Source organism: Barbus barbus, assembly GCF_936440315.1.
Source record: "Barbus barbus genome assembly, chromosome: 6".
In the NCBI taxonomy this organism is placed as follows: domain Eukaryota; kingdom Metazoa; phylum Chordata; class Actinopteri; order Cypriniformes; family Cyprinidae; genus Barbus; species Barbus barbus.
Window position 1 is genome coordinate 29,360,593 of NC_136734.1, and position 17,878 is coordinate 29,378,470.

General features: G+C 38.0%; 1 protein-coding gene across 1 annotated transcript in view; it reads left to right on the forward strand.

Annotated features, from left to right (window-relative positions):
* The window catches only part of LOC306871889 (neuronal PAS domain-containing protein 2-like), a 54,576-nt gene extending 37,216 nt beyond the window's left edge, over nt 1–17,360 (forward strand). The window contains exons 5-22 of the mRNA XM_079420124.1: nt 88–179; nt 979–1,068; nt 2,998–3,121; nt 3,715–3,828; nt 5,720–5,838; nt 6,008–6,090; nt 7,890–7,996; nt 8,196–8,343; nt 8,748–8,829; nt 9,650–9,776; nt 9,874–9,977; nt 10,833–10,904; nt 11,486–11,644; nt 12,193–12,357; nt 12,445–12,635; nt 13,619–13,711; nt 13,887–14,097; nt 14,213–17,360. Of these exons, the coding sequence (XP_079276250.1) occupies nt 88–179; nt 979–1,068; nt 2,998–3,121; nt 3,715–3,828; nt 5,720–5,838; nt 6,008–6,090; nt 7,890–7,996; nt 8,196–8,343; nt 8,748–8,829; nt 9,650–9,776; nt 9,874–9,977; nt 10,833–10,904; nt 11,486–11,644; nt 12,193–12,357; nt 12,445–12,635; nt 13,619–13,711; nt 13,887–14,097; nt 14,213–14,398 (2,267 nt within the window). The 3' untranslated portion in view covers nt 14,399–17,360. The remainder of the gene's footprint in view (nt 1–87; nt 180–978; nt 1,069–2,997; nt 3,122–3,714; nt 3,829–5,719; nt 5,839–6,007; nt 6,091–7,889; nt 7,997–8,195; nt 8,344–8,747; nt 8,830–9,649; nt 9,777–9,873; nt 9,978–10,832; nt 10,905–11,485; nt 11,645–12,192; nt 12,358–12,444; nt 12,636–13,618; nt 13,712–13,886; nt 14,098–14,212) is intronic.
* Nucleotides 17,361–17,878: the final 518 nt, after the last annotated feature.

The window sequence follows — 17,878 nt, forward strand, 5'->3', positions numbered from 1 at the left end:
TCCAAACCTTTTATTCCACACAATTCCTTTCTCAGAATTCCACAATCAAGTTCTCACAACATTTTCCTGCTGTTTGATGTTTTCCAGAGATCACGGCACAAACAGAATCCTGTGAGGTCCGGCAGGACTGGAAGCCGCCTTTCCTGAGCAACGAGGAATTCACCCAGTTAATGCTGGAGGTAAAGGAATCTTGTAACCATCATATCTGCTTCATCAACCTTCAGTTTCTCTGTTGCCATGTGGGAATACTCCACACTTCAGCTGTCTTAAATGCCTTGCTGTCAACACATCATGCATTTTGCGAGGCTATGAGATGCCTTATAGCGCTGCTTCAGGCATAACTGTGGAGACTATTTTAAAAAAAGAAACATTATAAATAAAGGAAACTCATGTAAGTTTAACTTCAATCATGTAGCAGAAATACAGGATGGTAATAAAGAAAGTCAGGCTGACCTGCGCACAGTATTCCTATAGCCTTAAAACCAGATGTTGAGCTTTATGGGGCATTTTTTAATTATCCCCAGAGTTTCCAGCATTAAGGAAACATTCACACTCTAACACTTCTCGGTTCAGTCTTAGATTTGCCAAAGTACAAGTCCAGTGAATAAGGCAAGTAAAAGCAGCAATGTGGGAGATGGTATGGGTTGGGGAATCCTTCATTTGTTTCTCGTTGCATAAGGAAACAATGAAAAAACATTGCAACCTCAAGAGGCTGATAGACAACATTCTTCAGCTACCAAGGCTTTTCATAACCAGCTTTCTCAGCTATGATGAATTGAATACCCATGTATTACATTGTGTGAGGGCAAGACCAATATTCAAAGCTGAGTTCAGTCATTCACTGAACAATGACTGATGATTCAATACTGACAGAATTTTCATTGTTAGATAAACTATTTCTTAACAAAAGGAACATTGTCATCAGTATATTATGAGAGTTTGTGTAGATTCATAACGGCATTTTTTGTGTTGTGACAGGCATTGGATGGTTTCCTAATAGCTCTTACCACAGATGGGAACATCATATATGTATCTGACAGCGTCTCATCTCTCATTGGTCATCTACCGGTAAGTGAAGGATGTGAATGCAATGCAATAAACCCCAATCCAATGCATCCAAGAGGACTTGATTTGGTGCTTTACTTTTCATCAAATGTATCGTTACCTCTGAGAATGCCATGACTAGTCTGACAAACTCGTGTTATTAGTAATACAATTGTCATATTTTTCTAAACTTAGATAAGGCAGCCAACACACAGCAGATTTTCTGTAGGCTGTTGACAACAGTCCTTAGGAAATACTTCAAATTTTTTTTTACACCTTCAATTGTATTTGTACAGTATCTAAAAATCATGAAATGTCAAGTGCTGTGGCTCGTGGAATATTTTTTCTGAAATTGTCAGAAAAAATATACCCCCAACTGAAGTGGAAGGTTATTGGCAGTTCACTTATTACAGGAAAAAAAAGCCTATTTCATAAACCTGAATTAATGTTCCTCTCTTCTTACTGCTACAAATGCGTCAAAATCCATTCATAGCGTGATCACATGCTGCCAGTCTAATGAGATTTGCTTCCAAACTTTACCTTTATTTTGGTTCCTACTGTGTGAGAGTTACTAATGCGGTTTGATGATACTGATGGATACTTTCTTAACTGTCAAACCCACCTTGACCTTTGGCCTTATTAAGCAGAGAGGAGGGCTTAGCAGACCCTTGTTATTGAGGAACAGAACAAGCTGAACTCTGTGGCTCTGAAGGCCAGGTAGCCATTATGGATCTACTCAGATTGTGCTAATACTCTTAAGATTTCCTTGAGATGGTGCTTGGGTTGGATGGAACTACTAGTTCCTATAACAGCAGAAAGCTGCCTCTATTCACAAGGCAGTTTTAGAATTCTTTACGTGCTATTATAGCATTTATTAATATTTTGAATAGTACTTGATATGGTTTGTCATTTTATTTTTATTAGTTTTACATATTTAGTAATATGTAATAATATCTTGAATACCTAATATCTAATATCTTGCAAAAAAAACCCACAAATCTTACATTTCACTGCTGGTTATACTCTGTATAATTATGTATGTGACAAATAAAAATCTTCAATCTATTTGATGTGCTATTGAGTTTTAATGACTTTTAATTTTAACTTATGTATTTCAGTTAGTTGCCAACATTTCTAATTTATTTCAGCTTTATTCAAACGGACCCTTTTCACATTTCTCATTTTCATTAAAAAACACTTGTGTACATTTATGACACTATAATTGGTATTTTATTACCTTTGCCTCAGTTACAAATGGAAATGCAAAAAAAAAAAACATATTTGATTTAGTCTACTGTTAACCTCTATCCACCTTTTTCTTCAACGCGGAAGTAAGCCTATGGGTGAGACTTCCGGTTCATTAGCCGTTATAGATAAATAACGAGAAGAATAACAACGTGCAGTAAACGGTAAAACGGTTTACACTACAAACCAGTGTGTTCATTAAGATAATACAGTAAAATAATATCGTAAAACACACAAATTTTCAATATCAAGTAGCAAAACGAACTGTTTTGTACAGCTAAAAATAGCTGGACGCGGATGAGACCGGAAGCTAGACCCATAGAATTTACAATTGACCACGCCCATTTTTACAGCTGAAAAAGGTGGATAGAAATTACCCAACTACCACATTTTCTGCTTTTGAGAAACCCGAAAATGTGAAAAGGATCCAATACCGAAAGCTCATTTTTAATAGATTTAGTTTTAGTAGCAACACTGCCACAAGGTGGCACTGTTGCTTATGCTACTACTACTTTTAATAATAATAATAATAATAATGTTACTATTTAAAACTGTTTTAAGAAATGATCTGTGAAAAGTGTTAGATTTCTTGTGAAATTATGTATGTAAGTAAGTGCTTAGTATTGTGGGAAATGTAGTGCATTGAAATGATGCAACTAATGAAAGAGAGCAAGGAGTGACGTTGTCATGGATACTTCTGTGTCTCAGTCAGATATGGTGGACCAGAACATTTTGAACTTCCTGCCAGAACGAGAACATGGAGAGGTGTATAAACTTCTGTCATCACACGTGCTCTTGACAGAGCCTTCTGCTGTGGACCTACTCAGCAGCAGTGAGTATGCATACAGTATGCATGCATGCATGCACAGATCAACACACAATCTATCACACACACTTGCACACACAGATGTATGCTGTGAGTGCTTGCTGTCTTAGTGGCTGGCTGTAGTGTGCTCTATGATTACACTCATGGCTAATTATAGAGGCTCAGTACATGCAGTGTAACACAGATTATCTGTTACAACACTCTGATAATCCCACAAACATCTCTTACCCTGACCCCAATCCCTAAAACGCACACACACACGCGCGCATAAACTCACCAATACTGAGAGATAATAATACTGGTTGAAAAAACAGTCACTGTTGATTATTCATCTTATTCGATCAGCAGAACCACCTCTGTTTCACTGGTCACACTCTCTTGTGCACAAACACACACGCACACAGACTTTTGTACGGTCAGTCAGGTCATTGTACTCTATTTTAGGATAATCATCAAAGTCACACTGGGGCCACAGCCATAATGGAACATTAGCCTCAACCTTGTGTATTCGTCTGACAAACCGAATTGCTGTTATATCAGCTGTTAACAGTCTCTGTCCTTGCCCTGTGCACTCTTTTTCTTTTCTTTCTTTCTTTCAGATGAGACACATGTCGAGTTCTGTTGTCATTTAGCAAGGGGGAACATTGACCCGAAAGAACCGCCCACGTACGAACATGTCAAATTTGTTGGAGATTTCAAGTTTCATAATAACGGTGGGTTTCTATTTGTCAGTTTTAGTACTCCCAGCAACATGCAAAATAAACAGAGACACTAATAATTGACACTAGACGTAAATTTCAGCTTTGATAACAAGCATTTGGATTGAACACGCAATTTGTTTTTGTTTTTTCTGTGCATTTGGTGGAGGAAGAGATTTAATGAGGGGGAGGCATTTGCCTATGTTGGAATTATTGGTCCGTTTCCTCATTTGCAGGTAGAATGTCATTGTGAGGTTACATCATTGCTAATAGGAAATGTGAAAATGAGAAGAATCTTGGAATTGAAATAGACCGGAAACATTCAAGCCATGGCCAGAAATATGCTAGTTCTTTGTAAATGCTTATTTGCAATAAATTTAAATACTTTATTATTTATTTTCTTATGTGGTTAGTATAAAATAATTAAAATATACTTGAATTCCCTAGTGAAAAATAAATGTACTAAAATGTATTTAAAAAGTTAAGTGTACTACAGATACATTTACATATTTATGTGCCTAATAAAAATACCCGTTATATTCAAAAAATAAAATACCTAAAATACAATTGTACTTTAATTGTGCGGAACTAGTACTGAAGTATATTTGTTTGTGCTAAAGTGGAACTATTGCAAGTATACTGTAGGTACACTTTAAATATCTTGCATTTAAAGATCAGTGGCCACGTACACACTGCAAGTTTCAGGAGTGACAACTGCATTAAATGCGGGACTGAGTCCTGTAAATTATCGTTCAGTGTGTGTAAGGAACAGCAGATTTTTACTAATCTATTTTAATGCTAATTGATGTGCTGTTTTGTTTATGCTCCAGAGGCTGTTTTGCCATGTCCTCATATTTACAAGTGTAGTGTTTTAGGCATGTTGTTTGGTCTTAGCTCATAAAGCTAGACGCTTAATGGAGTTAATAAAGTGGTCTGTTGCGGATATGAGATGATTTTTGTGGTGTTATAATACATAAAGCATTTGGGTGTTTTAATGTTTTTGTGCTTGGCCTTGTTTGTTGGTTTTTAGTCTATGAAGATCTGGCAACACTGACACTGTACCGCAGGGCTTGTGAGCGCAACTAGCCCTGTGTCAAAATGTGCTAAGGTTAAGACTTATTTCACTTTTATTTTCTTGCATCTCACATACAGATGAAGACAATTTTCTGATGCAAGTTTAAATACGTCATTAACAACTAGTTGTTCAGTTCGATTCCGTACACGTAGAATTTCTGTAAATGCGGTTGTCACTACCTGTATTTTTCAGTAGTTAATGCGGTTGTTGATTGCGACTGTCATTCCTGTATTTTAGTGAATTATGTGTGTACAGAATGCGATTTAAGGAGTAAAAGGTGAACTGACAACCTATAATCCTCATCAACAGTGACATTGTGAAACACATTTTAGGCATAATATTAAGAAATGTGCATTGTACACGTGGTACTCCAAATAAAGTTGTTGTTTTTTTTATATCAGTGAGTCTTAACTGAGTCAGTAAATATGTAATTAGATTTGAACTATACTTGGTATGTATATATAAAATAGTTTTACAAATATTATTTTATTTTACTACATCTGAAATATAATTACATTTTAAAATAGAATTAAAAACTACATGATATTTTTTATTTATTTTTACTTTTCTTCAAGATTTGTATTTGTCGCATACACAGATGTATAAAGAATACAATTTCAGCTTCTTAGACTGTGCAGATAGTCATATTAAGATGAACATAATACAAGTAATAATAAATCAAAATAGAAAGAAAAAATACATTTTAAATTCTTTCAGTGTCATTCTACCACAAGAAGATAGTGGAATATATGTAAAATGCACCTTGGACTAAGAATAATACTTGATCTCTAAAATCTGGTTTTTAAACAGAACATGTTTTCTGTGTCACAGTGCCTCTGTCCTCATGTAACGGTTATGAGCTGGCGTTCCCACGCACGCTGCAGTCTTCACTAGAGGAGCAGATCTGTCTCGTAGCCACAGTGAGACTCGTGACCCCTCAGTTCCTAAAGGTAACAGAGGAACCACCCAGACATACACACAAACACACTGATTCACATGCACTTAAACGCATACGCACAAAATCAATGCTCACAAATCAAGCTTACATACTGCTTGCATTCATCCTTACCTCAAAGGAAGGACAGAATTATTTTATATATGTGTGTGTGTGTGTTAAAGGATCTGTGCAACGTGGAGGATGTGTGTGATGAATTCACATCAAGACACAGCCTGGAATGGAAATTTCTCTTCTTAGATCATAGGTGAGTCAAATGCTGCTTCATTATGCAAATGACTCCTCTGAAGTTGTGATTCTGCATGGTCCATTTGAATCATGACTCCTTCTGATTATGTCATTTGTTTGATTCATTCATCAGTTGCTGACCCACTTACATCTGCTAATTCAGACTTTCCGCTGTCCCACGCACGGCTGCGAGGGCCAGCGATGTCATCTGACGTGCGTGTACTTGAATCAGTTCTCACACTCGTATTTTAATATAGTGTTTTTATTCTGCTGTGGCCATTCATAAATTTCAGCATAGAGATTATTTACTCAGGAGGCATTTGTGACCCCCAGAGAGTTACATAACCGTGTGTGTGCGTGAGTACTGGATGTTCCTGTTCCCTACAGCACTATAATTGGACATTCGAGCTGAAACTCGTCAAGCTCTCTCTTTTAAAGGAGAAGTGTGTAATTTCTACATCACTCGCTCAAAATATTGTGGTTTTCAAACAGGTTTCCCAAATACTCCGTGTTTTTCATGCTCAGTCATACATAGATAGTCCCGTACCCAAAATCATGCTATTGGTTGAACCAGTGTTGCTGTGTCAAGCTGGTTAAGAAAAGTGTTTTGAAACACAATGTTTACAATGGGAAATCAACCTATAAAATGGTTTACTGTCTCTGAAAGCTTTTTATTTTATCAAATGTAAATGCATGTCCAAGTCAAATTTTGTTGGTTAAATAAACATTTCAGAAGTTTCAGAAAAAGAAAAAAATCTATTTAATATTTTTACATTAACGATGTAGTCAATATTCTGTTTATTAAAGTCAAGCATGAATCTCATCAAGTTAGTGTTTTTAAGCATTTTACATTTATTGTAACATAACTCAAGGCAGTAACAATTTAAACAATGTATTTTATTTGTGAACTTATATTCAGCTATGCTTTTTAATTGTTAACCTTTACCTATTTTTGAATTTTTCATCAAAGCTCAGTAAATATTGGTGACAGACAAATTAAATTGCACCAAGCTGATTACTCACTAAAAACGCCCACAGGTCAACAAAGTGATTATATCGAAGTTTGTGAATTGTTTACTTTTTAAAATTAGTCTTCTCATTAACACCATTATATTGTTCATTCTGACTGATTCGCGAACGCGAATGCGCGCGAACACAAGAGGCGGGATTTATCGCATGAACCAATCACAGCCGAACTAACCAGTCATATCCAATCATATCACGATGGAGGCATTGCCTCCTCTCACGTGACTTGCCCCCATTCATTCTCAGTTACCCCCCTCCAAACTTAGGGGGTCTGTTAAAATTCAATGGGCTCAGGGGAGGCAAAAGAGACGCTGACTCCCACTGTAACTTTACCGACTGGTGTCGCTGTTGGACAGTGTTTCTTTAGAAAAACGAGTGATTTATACAGTTTTTAATGTTATATTTTGTAATATTGGTGTTGTTTTCGTTTTGTACTACGATTTTTTTTTTCTCATTTAATATTTTTAGGAGGCACTGCCACGATTGCAGGAACACCCCTGGTGTGTGTGTGCGTGTATTTTTTGTTTTTTATATATATGGATGGATACCCATCTTTCTTATTTCAGCGGTTCCCATGGTGATGAGTGTCTGCAGGTTCATCCGAGCCCCCATGATTCATTCCTTTACTGCACTGCCAGTTTAATGGGTTTTAAAGTACATTTATAAGACTGAGTACTTTTTTTGTAAAATGGGCCAATACTTGGAACTGTGCATGTGCTGGTAGCAGCTCAGTAGAAGCGTAGTATGAGTAGAGAGTATGTACTGAATGTGTGTGTGTTTGTGTGTTAACAGGGCCTCTCCTATTATTGGGTACCTGCCGTTTGAGGTTTTAGGGACCTCAGGTTACGATTACTACCATGTGGACGACCTGGAGCTGATTGCTCAGTGTCATAAACAATGTAAGTGTTATCTCTCTCGCTCCTTCTCGCTCTTTAAAAACTAGGTCAGTATACTGGCTTGGAAATTTTGTTCTGTTTGTGTAAATCACAGAGGAGCTGAAAATGCTCCTACCAGGAAAGATGAAAGACCCTGTAAGAAGCTTTCAAATCATTTTTAGAGACTACTGATCTTTTGTGTGTGTGCATGTGTGTATTGCAGTGATGCAGTGTGGGAAAGGAAAATCCTGTTACTATCGGTTTCTGACTAAAGGGCAGCAGTGGATCTGGCTACAGACACACTATTACATCACATACCACCAGTGGAACTCCAAACCAGAGTTTATTGTCTGTACACACAGTGTCGTCAGGTAAAACACACACAATCATTATTTATCCATGTACAGTATATGGAAAGAATGTGCATGCCACACACTCTCATTTATATGCATATAACCAAAAAAAATTAGGATTAATAATATTTGTAACTTACAGTTATCTGTGGGCAAATGCATGTTCATAACTACTTCAAGAGTTGATAATATTCTTGAACTAGTCAGCACAATTAAGTGTTTTACAGTATCTGTTGGTTTTGTTTAATTTATGTTTCCATCTAGTGGTTAGATTGTGTTAATGCAAATCTCAGTTTGGCCTTCAAAATTGAGCATATTCTCAGAAATTCACTACATTGCAGGATCAGCCTAAAGCTTTTCACAATAAATATATGAGTTAAACGAATGAGAAGTAAAAACAATTGCTTCTTCTCTATCTAAAGCTATGCTGAAGTCCGAGCAGAAAGAAGGAGAGAGATTGGATTGGAGGAAAGTTCATCTGATATGGCAACATCCTCAATCAAGGTTCTACACATGCCCCAGAAACACACACAGTGCTTTATTCCTATTTGTTTAATAAATAGTTTTTCATGTTAAAGAAATAGATTACTCAAGATGTAGATTGATTTTGTTTCTTCTTTGGAACAGATTTGAATTTCATCAGTGAATCCTCTGCAGTGAATGGGTGCCGTCAGATTGAGAGTCCAAACAGCTGATAAAAACATCACAATAATCCACATGACTCCAGTCCATCACTTAACTTATGAAGCAAAAAACTGTTTTTAATAAACACATCTATCATTAAAACGTTTTTAACTTCAAACCGTTGCTACTTGCTAAAATACCAGTCCTCTATCCATAATATTGCTTTCTCCGTTAAAAAAAAATTAATCTTGTCTGAATCAAGAGAGACAGCACCATTTACAAGCAAAAATGGTCCAAAACCATTCTGAACAAATATATTGCTGTGTTTTGATGTTAGAGGACAACGGGGGATGAACCTTTTATTATGGATTATGCATTATTACGGATTTTCGATTATGGATTTTCATAATGGTTGAAAGTTAAAATGCCTTAATGATATATTTCTTTCTCACAAACACTCACTTCAAAAGACATTAATTGATGGACTGGAGTGGTGTGGATTATTGTGATGTTTTTTCAACTCTCATTCTGACGGCACCCATTCACTGCAGATGATCCATTGGTGAGCAATGGTGCAATGCTAAATTTCTCCAAATCTGTTCCAATGACAAACAAACTCCTCTACATCTTGGATGGATTGAGGATGACTGCAATTTTTCATTTTTGTTTGAACTATTCCTTTAATGTGTTTTGTGTGCAGGGGCAGGAGGTGTTTTTGGACATGTGTCCTCCACTGGAAGCTACACGGGAAAGAATCAGCAGCGCTCGATCAGTGTCATCACAAAGTTCTAGAAAATCATCACACACAGCACTGTCTGACTCTGCGTGTGAGTACAAACACACCTCGGCTAACACTCTGCACCTAGGAGGTGCACTTGTGCATCAGGTGATCATGTGCATGCCTGTGTGTGTCTGTGTCCATAGCGAACTCATCGGTGAGGTACACAGAAGCATGCACGTCGTCACGGCAGTCTGCTCCCATTATTCCTGAGAAGAGTTCCAGCAGAATGCCACATAGTGGATCAAAGGTACAAACCTGCTAATCATCTTCATCTTTATCCTTCATAGGTGCAGTTTTCAGTCTCACATGATCCTTTAGAAATCATTCTAATATGCTGGTTTTGGTCCTCAAGAAACATATCTTATTAGCATGTTGAAAACAGTTGTGCTGCTTAAAGGGGTCATATGATGCGATTTCAAGTTTTCCTTTCTCTTTGGAGTGTTACAAGCTGTTTTGCATAGATAAGATCCCTGAAGTTGCAAAGACTCGCCCCCCTAAAACGACTCGTTCACACAACCCCACATGTCTACGTCACAATGTGGAAATATTTGCGTAATGCCGCCCAAATGTTCATGTAAAGAAAGAAGGCGTGGTTTCAGTAACCGCAGTAGTGTTGATGCAGCCATGTCAGGGAGACGCTGTGTGTTTCTATGAGAAAGCTAAAGCACTTTATTTGGCCTTCCGAAAGTAGTTGCATTTAGGAATCATTAAGATTACTTCCAACAGAACAGCAACGCATTTTATGGACGACGTAGGAGAGGCGGTAATTCTGACTTTGCTATGACAATCTGGTGCTTCTGAATCAGCGACTCAGTATTTGCTATTGACTGTTCAAATGCAGAGTTTTGCGCATCGTGTGAGAGAGAGAGAGAGAGAGAGAGAGAGAGAGAGCGACAGGGTCACATCACAGTGGAGTCAGCTGTCTTAACCGCGGCTTGTGTGCAAACACAACGTTACGAGCTTCATCACTGTATCTGTCAGGCGACTGTTCCCCTTTCGAGCTTGAACTGATGGTCAAAATAAGGATATTACTAACTGTCTTTACATTTATTTTGAAAGATGAAAGGTGTGTGTATCTGAATGTTTTGTCTCTCTGTTTTAGACCCTGATTCAGAGGCAGACCTCCTCTGAGCCCACGTCACTCTCCCCCTCCTGCAGTCAGCATTCCACTATGGTCAGTCTCTCCCAACTGCTCTCTCTTTCCCCACTTTTTCTTTTGTCTCTCTTTCTCTCCATGTGTAAGTAAAGCTACAGTTTAGTGTTTGTGTTTGCTGTCGACGGTGACAGTGCCCAATCTAGAAACTTCCCACATATTTCTGCTGGAGGAATGGCAGTTTAGGGCTATAATAATGGTTTTGCATTGGTCCCAAAAACCTGCTGGACTTAAACCAAGGACTGCTAATATCAAGGCTGTAATGCTGTCCTCATGCATACAAAAAGCAGCCACTTTGTCCATGTAAATTAAAATTACCTGAATAAAATTTGTGAATGTACTTTTGGTTGATTGCTATAAATTGTATTTGTTATAACTTCTGCCCTTTGCAGCTCACAGTGGCATTCAAAATAGCTCTAAAATAACTTTTCAAAATGTTATGCAATAATGTAGTCCGTCATGTCTTCATTCGGCTCAGTGGAAACAATGGCCGGATTCGAAAGAAGTTCACAGTTTCCAAAAGGTAGAAAAGCGCTATGTGTTTGCTCCTTTTGTATATTTGAGTGTGTGTTCTCAGTGTTCTGTGTGGATGTGGGTTGCAGACACAATCTCTGTATGGATTCCAGCAGCCTCAGTTAGGTGTCATGCATCAGCTGAAAGAGCAGCTAGAAGAGCGGACACGCATCCTACAGGCCGACATCAAAACACAACAACAAGAGCTGCACGACATTAAAGAGAAACTACAACTTGCTAATATACAGGTACAGTCACATAATTATAAACATGCAGTGTTATCTTTATTTGTGCAAATTTGGGACAGATAGAATACTTCAAACAAAGAAAATAAGAAATCCAATTATAAAGAAATATATACACTGCTGTATGATGTTTTTTTTTTTTTTGAAAAGTCTCACCTTATGCTCACCTAGGCTGCATTTAAGTCACAGTAGAAACTGTTATATTGTAAAATGTTAATAGTTTAAAATAACTTTGTAATTTTTATTTTAATATATTTAAAAATGGTATTTATTCCTGTGATGGCGAAGCTGTAATTTCAGCAGCCATTACTCAGACATTACTTCAGATCCTTCAAATATAACATGTTATTCTAATCAGCTCTAATAGGTTTTAATGTACTGCTCAAGAACCATTTGTTGTAAGTATCAAACAGTTAATACTTTTGAACTGTAGTGTAGTTATACCATATTCCTTCTCCGTGGAAAAAAGCCACTGTATTCAGAGAGGAAGTTTGTTTTGGAGTCTGACTTTATTTTTAGAGCTAAAGCTGTTTGGGTCTCTGTGTTTGCAGATGTTACTCCAGCAGCCGATACAGGGAGAATTTGCCAGTTCTGGTCTGCAGCAGCAGGGTCCAGGCAGGCCATCCCAACATAGCACCCAGCCCAAACCTCAACACTGTGTTTCACATTCATCACACACACTACTCCGAGAACAGCCCAGTAGCTTATCTGCTCAGGTACACATTACGCAGAACACAAACACATTAATATTACTCACTCACAGACTCATTCAATTATGGATGTCTTTTTTTGTGTGCGTTTAGGGCCAGCAGAGACTGGTTCAGACTGGACACATGCAGGCCGTCAGTGTTCCAATGCAGACACACACCAGTCTCACCACACCCTTCTATACCAACCCAATGATGTTCTCACCCAACCACGGACACCGAACCCAACCTGACACACACTGCCAAAGACACACACACACCGACTACAGCCAGGACGGACAGCTACGGTAACAACACGCCTTAAACACACAAAAAAACACAGTTTACTGTGGCACAAGAGCATTGCAAAGACCTGTTCACACCAAGACAAATGTTCAGTGTGAAAATTTGGTTCAGTACTCTTGAAAAATCAAGATCCTAACTCAGAAAGTGATTCATGAATTGTTAAAATATTGGTATCCAGGATGACGTTAGTCCAGAGAAGGTTGTGTAAACTATACACTTTTTTTAAAAGGCATAAATTTAATTTCATTAATTAAAGCATTAAATGTGTGGTATGAATAAACAGTGCTTATAAACAGCTGTTGAGATGGTATTCTCTGTTGAAAAGAGTAAAGGCTTGGAGCCCAAAACAGTACTCCCAAAAATTAAAATTCTGTCATTAATTACTCACCTGAAACGGAAGAGAAGTTGTTAAATAAAGTCATTATTTGTATTGTCTTTGCGCACAAAAAGTATTCGCATAGCTTCATAACATTACAGTTGAACCACTGATGTCACATGGACTGTTTTAATGATGTCCTTACCACCTTTCTGGCCCTTGAATGTGTCAGTTGCATTGCTGTCCATGCGGGGAAAGCTCACGGATTTCATCAAAAATATCTTAATTTGTGTTCCAAAGATGAACGAAGGTCTTATAGGTTTGGAGGGTGAGTAATTAATGACAGAACTTTTATTTTTGGGTCAACTATCCCTTTAATACATTTTCTCTGATTGGAATAGCAGTTTCTAATGACATTTTAACCATTTTAGCAAAACAATAACTATTATTTGGCTGTTTTCAAGAAATAATAGATTACAGTAAAACCATGATAGAGTAGTAACAATCTAATTAAGCCATGACTTTACTGGGATCAACAGAATAAGAGGTGTTTTCTGACTGGTAGTGTGGGGGAGCTTCATTTTGGTAATATTACAGAATGTGTGATTTTAACAAACATGTTCCCTGATCTAATCAGTAATATCAAACGGGGTGTTTTTGGATTGGTAGGATGCTACTAAACCAACCAATGCAGACGCTTGTTCCAGACAGCAATGGGGGGGGCCAGTCTTCCCAATGCAGCTCAACTATTCAACAAACCAAGTGAGTGTGTGTGAGCATGACGGCCCCATTCAAAATGAACGTGAAGTCATAGACCGAATGGTAGGCTAAATTTGGAAGAGCATACTACTTTTGCTATTTGTGTCATAACAGAAGTAGTATGAGTAGTATGCTAGCATACTATTTCGAAAATTCACCAACAATGTTTGTGTTACAGATATCCTCTGGAGCAGCAGATGATGGCTCCTTCCTTCCCTGTGCAGCAGGTGAACTGTAACGCTGTGCTTGTCCCTTCCCCCGTCTTCACCTCTCCAATCATGATCCCCCATAATAGTTTCATCACCCATCAGGCCACGCCCACCTACACGCCTCACCTGTCGGCTGTCCCACACAGTTTACCACTACAACAACCTCAGCAGTTCTTTCAGGTAAACAATATTGTGATTCATATTTACAGTTCCGAATCATATTGTCTTGAATCATGTTGTCTGATTCATATGAATGCCTCAAAAACATGGGAATCTTTCTCTTTCTCTCTTGAAGATGCAGCCTCAGGGTCTGATTCACAGTGCTCCCACTCAGGCCTTATTCCACACCCCTAGTGTTCCACAGCAAAGCACTGTGGGATACGTACAGCCACAACAACAGCAGCAGCAGCAACAACAGCAGCAGCATCATCACTCACAGTCCGGCAACCTGTCGGACTACAGAAACATGCTCCCACGGTAGCCCCGCCACCTGGGAAAAGCCAAGAGGTTGCCGGGAAAGCGTGTTGAGCGTTTTGCTCTGAAAGGCATGATGGGAAGGGACTCTCTCGGCTCAGGGGAAGGCTCGTTCCCGAGCCAAACCAAAATCGAGAAAGCCAAAGTCCCTCAAAGTTCCCATGACAGCAAATGATGGTGATAACGCCACAAGGCCCAAGGATTCTGCCTGGCCTGGACTGCACGCAGAGGATGCTGGGATACGCAGGAGGAGCCCGCAAGCACGTGACCCATCATGGAGACAGGGGTCACAGAGCAGTCAAGCAAGCGCTTTGATCGATACGTAAAGGACAGAAAGCCGTGGAGGGTTTTTGGTACTTTAATGTTACAGTTCTCTGGACTTTTCAACACACAAACTTACACAAATAAGGCAAAATCAACTAATGCCTTGACAGAGCGTAAACGCTGCTGCGTGTGTTCTGTCCTCAACTGCTACTAAAATACTAACTAATAGAGAAATCACCCCACCAACAAGAATAAAAATACATGGTCATGAACTGATTTCACACATCAAATTTCCTGTGTGTGCAGATGGTAGGAGCTGGGCATAATTCAGCGAAGACCCAAATATATTTAAAAAACATTTGGCTTCCTGTTACCATGTGCAGAGCAGGTTCGGCCCCCTCCTGTAGTTGTGTTAACGCTAACGTAAAGAAGCTTGAATCACGTTGTATATTTCAAATATTTAATAACAGTTCAGACGTGCATGTGGCCTGCCTGTCCACACATAAATCTACATTGATTTGATGTCATTATGAGCACGACAGATGCGCTTTAATATTTAGTTGCAGTATTACACAGGGATGAAGCTCTGTTTAATTTATGCTTCGTAGTAGAGGGACTTGGTGATTGTTTTATGGTGGTGGAGCGCAAGTGCTGCAGCAGTTAAACTGCAAAAATGAAGATGTAAAATAAGGCGGTAATGCAGGTTCAATGATTGAAGACAATCATAATGTCAGGGCTGCAGAAATGGAAATGTTCTCATCTGCCTGTCGCTTGGGCAAAGTGTTTGACACATACAACTCAAAAATACTTATTTTATTTTTCGCCATTACATTTTTTTTTTGTATTATTTTTGGGGAGTTGATGTATAGATACGCATCAACACGTGTCAGGCAAAGGGCAAAAAATGTTTAGATGTTCTGAAAACTCACAGACATGCAAAAAGTTAAAAAAAACTAATGACAATCAGAAAATCATTTACATTTTTTTTTCTTTGCTGGAACTTCAAGCTTGCACTTTCCTCCATCCTGTCACGCATAGCACATATAAAGGCTGGTGCTGATTAGTTTATTCTTTTAAAACAAAGAAAATTCTGTCTAAGATCATATGCCCTTCTGTATGTTGTGCAATGTAAATCGAAAAACAAGAATGTGTGTAATTTATACTTATCGAAGAGATTTCTGTTTTTCGTCAAGTATTTTTTTCTTGTATTAGCAAGAAACGCTTCATATTAGTAAAAGCCAATGTGCTGTCTGAATGAAAACCGAAAGTATTTTTGTACGAAATCTCCTTGACATTCCTTCAGTCATGTATAGAAATTGTGAAACTCCCCGACTCTCTCAGGTGTGACATCTCCACGCAGGTGTCTAGCTTGTTAATATTTAGATCAAATAAAATGTTTCAGATACGAAAAACTACACTCAAAGGAAGCTCTCCAGAGATTTTTACATTTACAAACCTTACAATATCAAATCCCCCTTTCCCACAAACTCATTTAGGTCCCAAACCTGCCCACCTGAACCACTTCTCAGCGTTTCGTTCTGCCTCCCTGGAGTCACACTAGAAAACACGAGGAAGATGTTGGTGTGTTTCAGAGTACATCAGTGCCTCCCATTTATCACCTTCTGCTGCTCTGAGATTATCTTTGGATCTCACAAATGCTCTTTATGTCTCTAGACGTGAGAGAAACTGCATTTTGAGTCAGATTGAACCGTAAATTTGAGGTCCATCCCAATATGGTTGCTGGTCATTAGCTGTTCCAACCATCTAGGACCAGCAACAAACCAGACGGAGGAGCTAGAAAACATTAATTTTAGGACAATTAAACCCGAAGGTTATGACTCATGCCAGTTGCCACGGTGATGGCCATATAGAGTGTACATTGTCGCCCGAACAAAATGAGCCGTTTCATCCTTCATTTATTGCCCAGTTGTGGTGTTTTCATGAAATATTTTGCCTGCCAGGTTCGAACATTAAGACTCAAATGTTTCTTGAGATAAAGGTTTGATTGTTTTGCAAATGTATTTGTGTTCGTTGATTTAGGTTGTGAGTGGTAGATGAAAACTGTAATCACTCTCTCATCTTTGTTCTCTTTCTCTTTGAAACTATGCTCTGGTTGTGGAAACTGCACTTTATTCGTTTTCCCTTCTTTATGTCTTTTGCTTTGTGCTCTCTCTCTATCTCTCTCTCTCTCTCTGACCTGAATTCCTCCCCAAAAGTGTCTGTTCTGATGAGGTTTTAGGCCTCATGGATTCGTGAGTGTGTGTGTTGTGAGTGTACGTGTTACCTGAACAGGTGACATCGTCAATGCATTTATATTCTACCAGGTGAGGGGAGGAGACGGAAAATGACACCTGGCATAAACAGCCATCTCTGCTGATACTCTGCAGAAAATACATGGAAGATATTGTAATATAGTTGTTTATTTTATAAGATGTCAAATAGATTGAAATAAATTTATATACAGTGTAAAAAAAAAAGTAAAAACAGAGGTATTTTGTAACAGATTAATTATTGAAGTGTCTTACTTTGGGGGGACGTAAAGCTTTCTGTTTGTCAGTTTAGCGAGCTGATGTTGCACAGTCAATGTATGGCCTGTTTTTCCCCCTTTTATTCTTCTGTGTACATATACCATCACAACAAGCTTTAACATATTGTTAATATTGTTTTAAAAAAAATTAATAAAAAAGTTTACATTCTGAAACCGTTTGGATGTTATACCGACTTAATTACTTTTCAATACACAGTATTTTTTTTTAAACAAACATTTGTTACGTAAAATATAACTTTTTATATAAAAATAATACACATTTAAAATTATGTATTACTTCTATATAAATATTTGTTATATTTCATGTAAACATTAGTTATTTCATATACATTTTATGCATTCCTTCTCAAATTTGACCCATATATGAAGAACCAGCTGTGGTGTCTCACCTTTTGTTTTACAGCAGTTTAAATCAAATTTGACCAGAAATAGTTACTTTAAATTTACTAAGATTTAATAGCACACATACACTGTTCTTTCTGGCCACTTTGATGTCATTTTTCCTAAAGCACTACATTTTTGTGCCAACCAGTTTTTGTAGGCCATTGTATGTGGAAATGGAGCTCATATTGACTTCTGTCAAAGTTAAGATTCATTTGGGAAATAAATGCACATTAAATCAAATGTACCTTGAATGTGTACACCATTCATTTACTAATAACATATGTGTGGTTA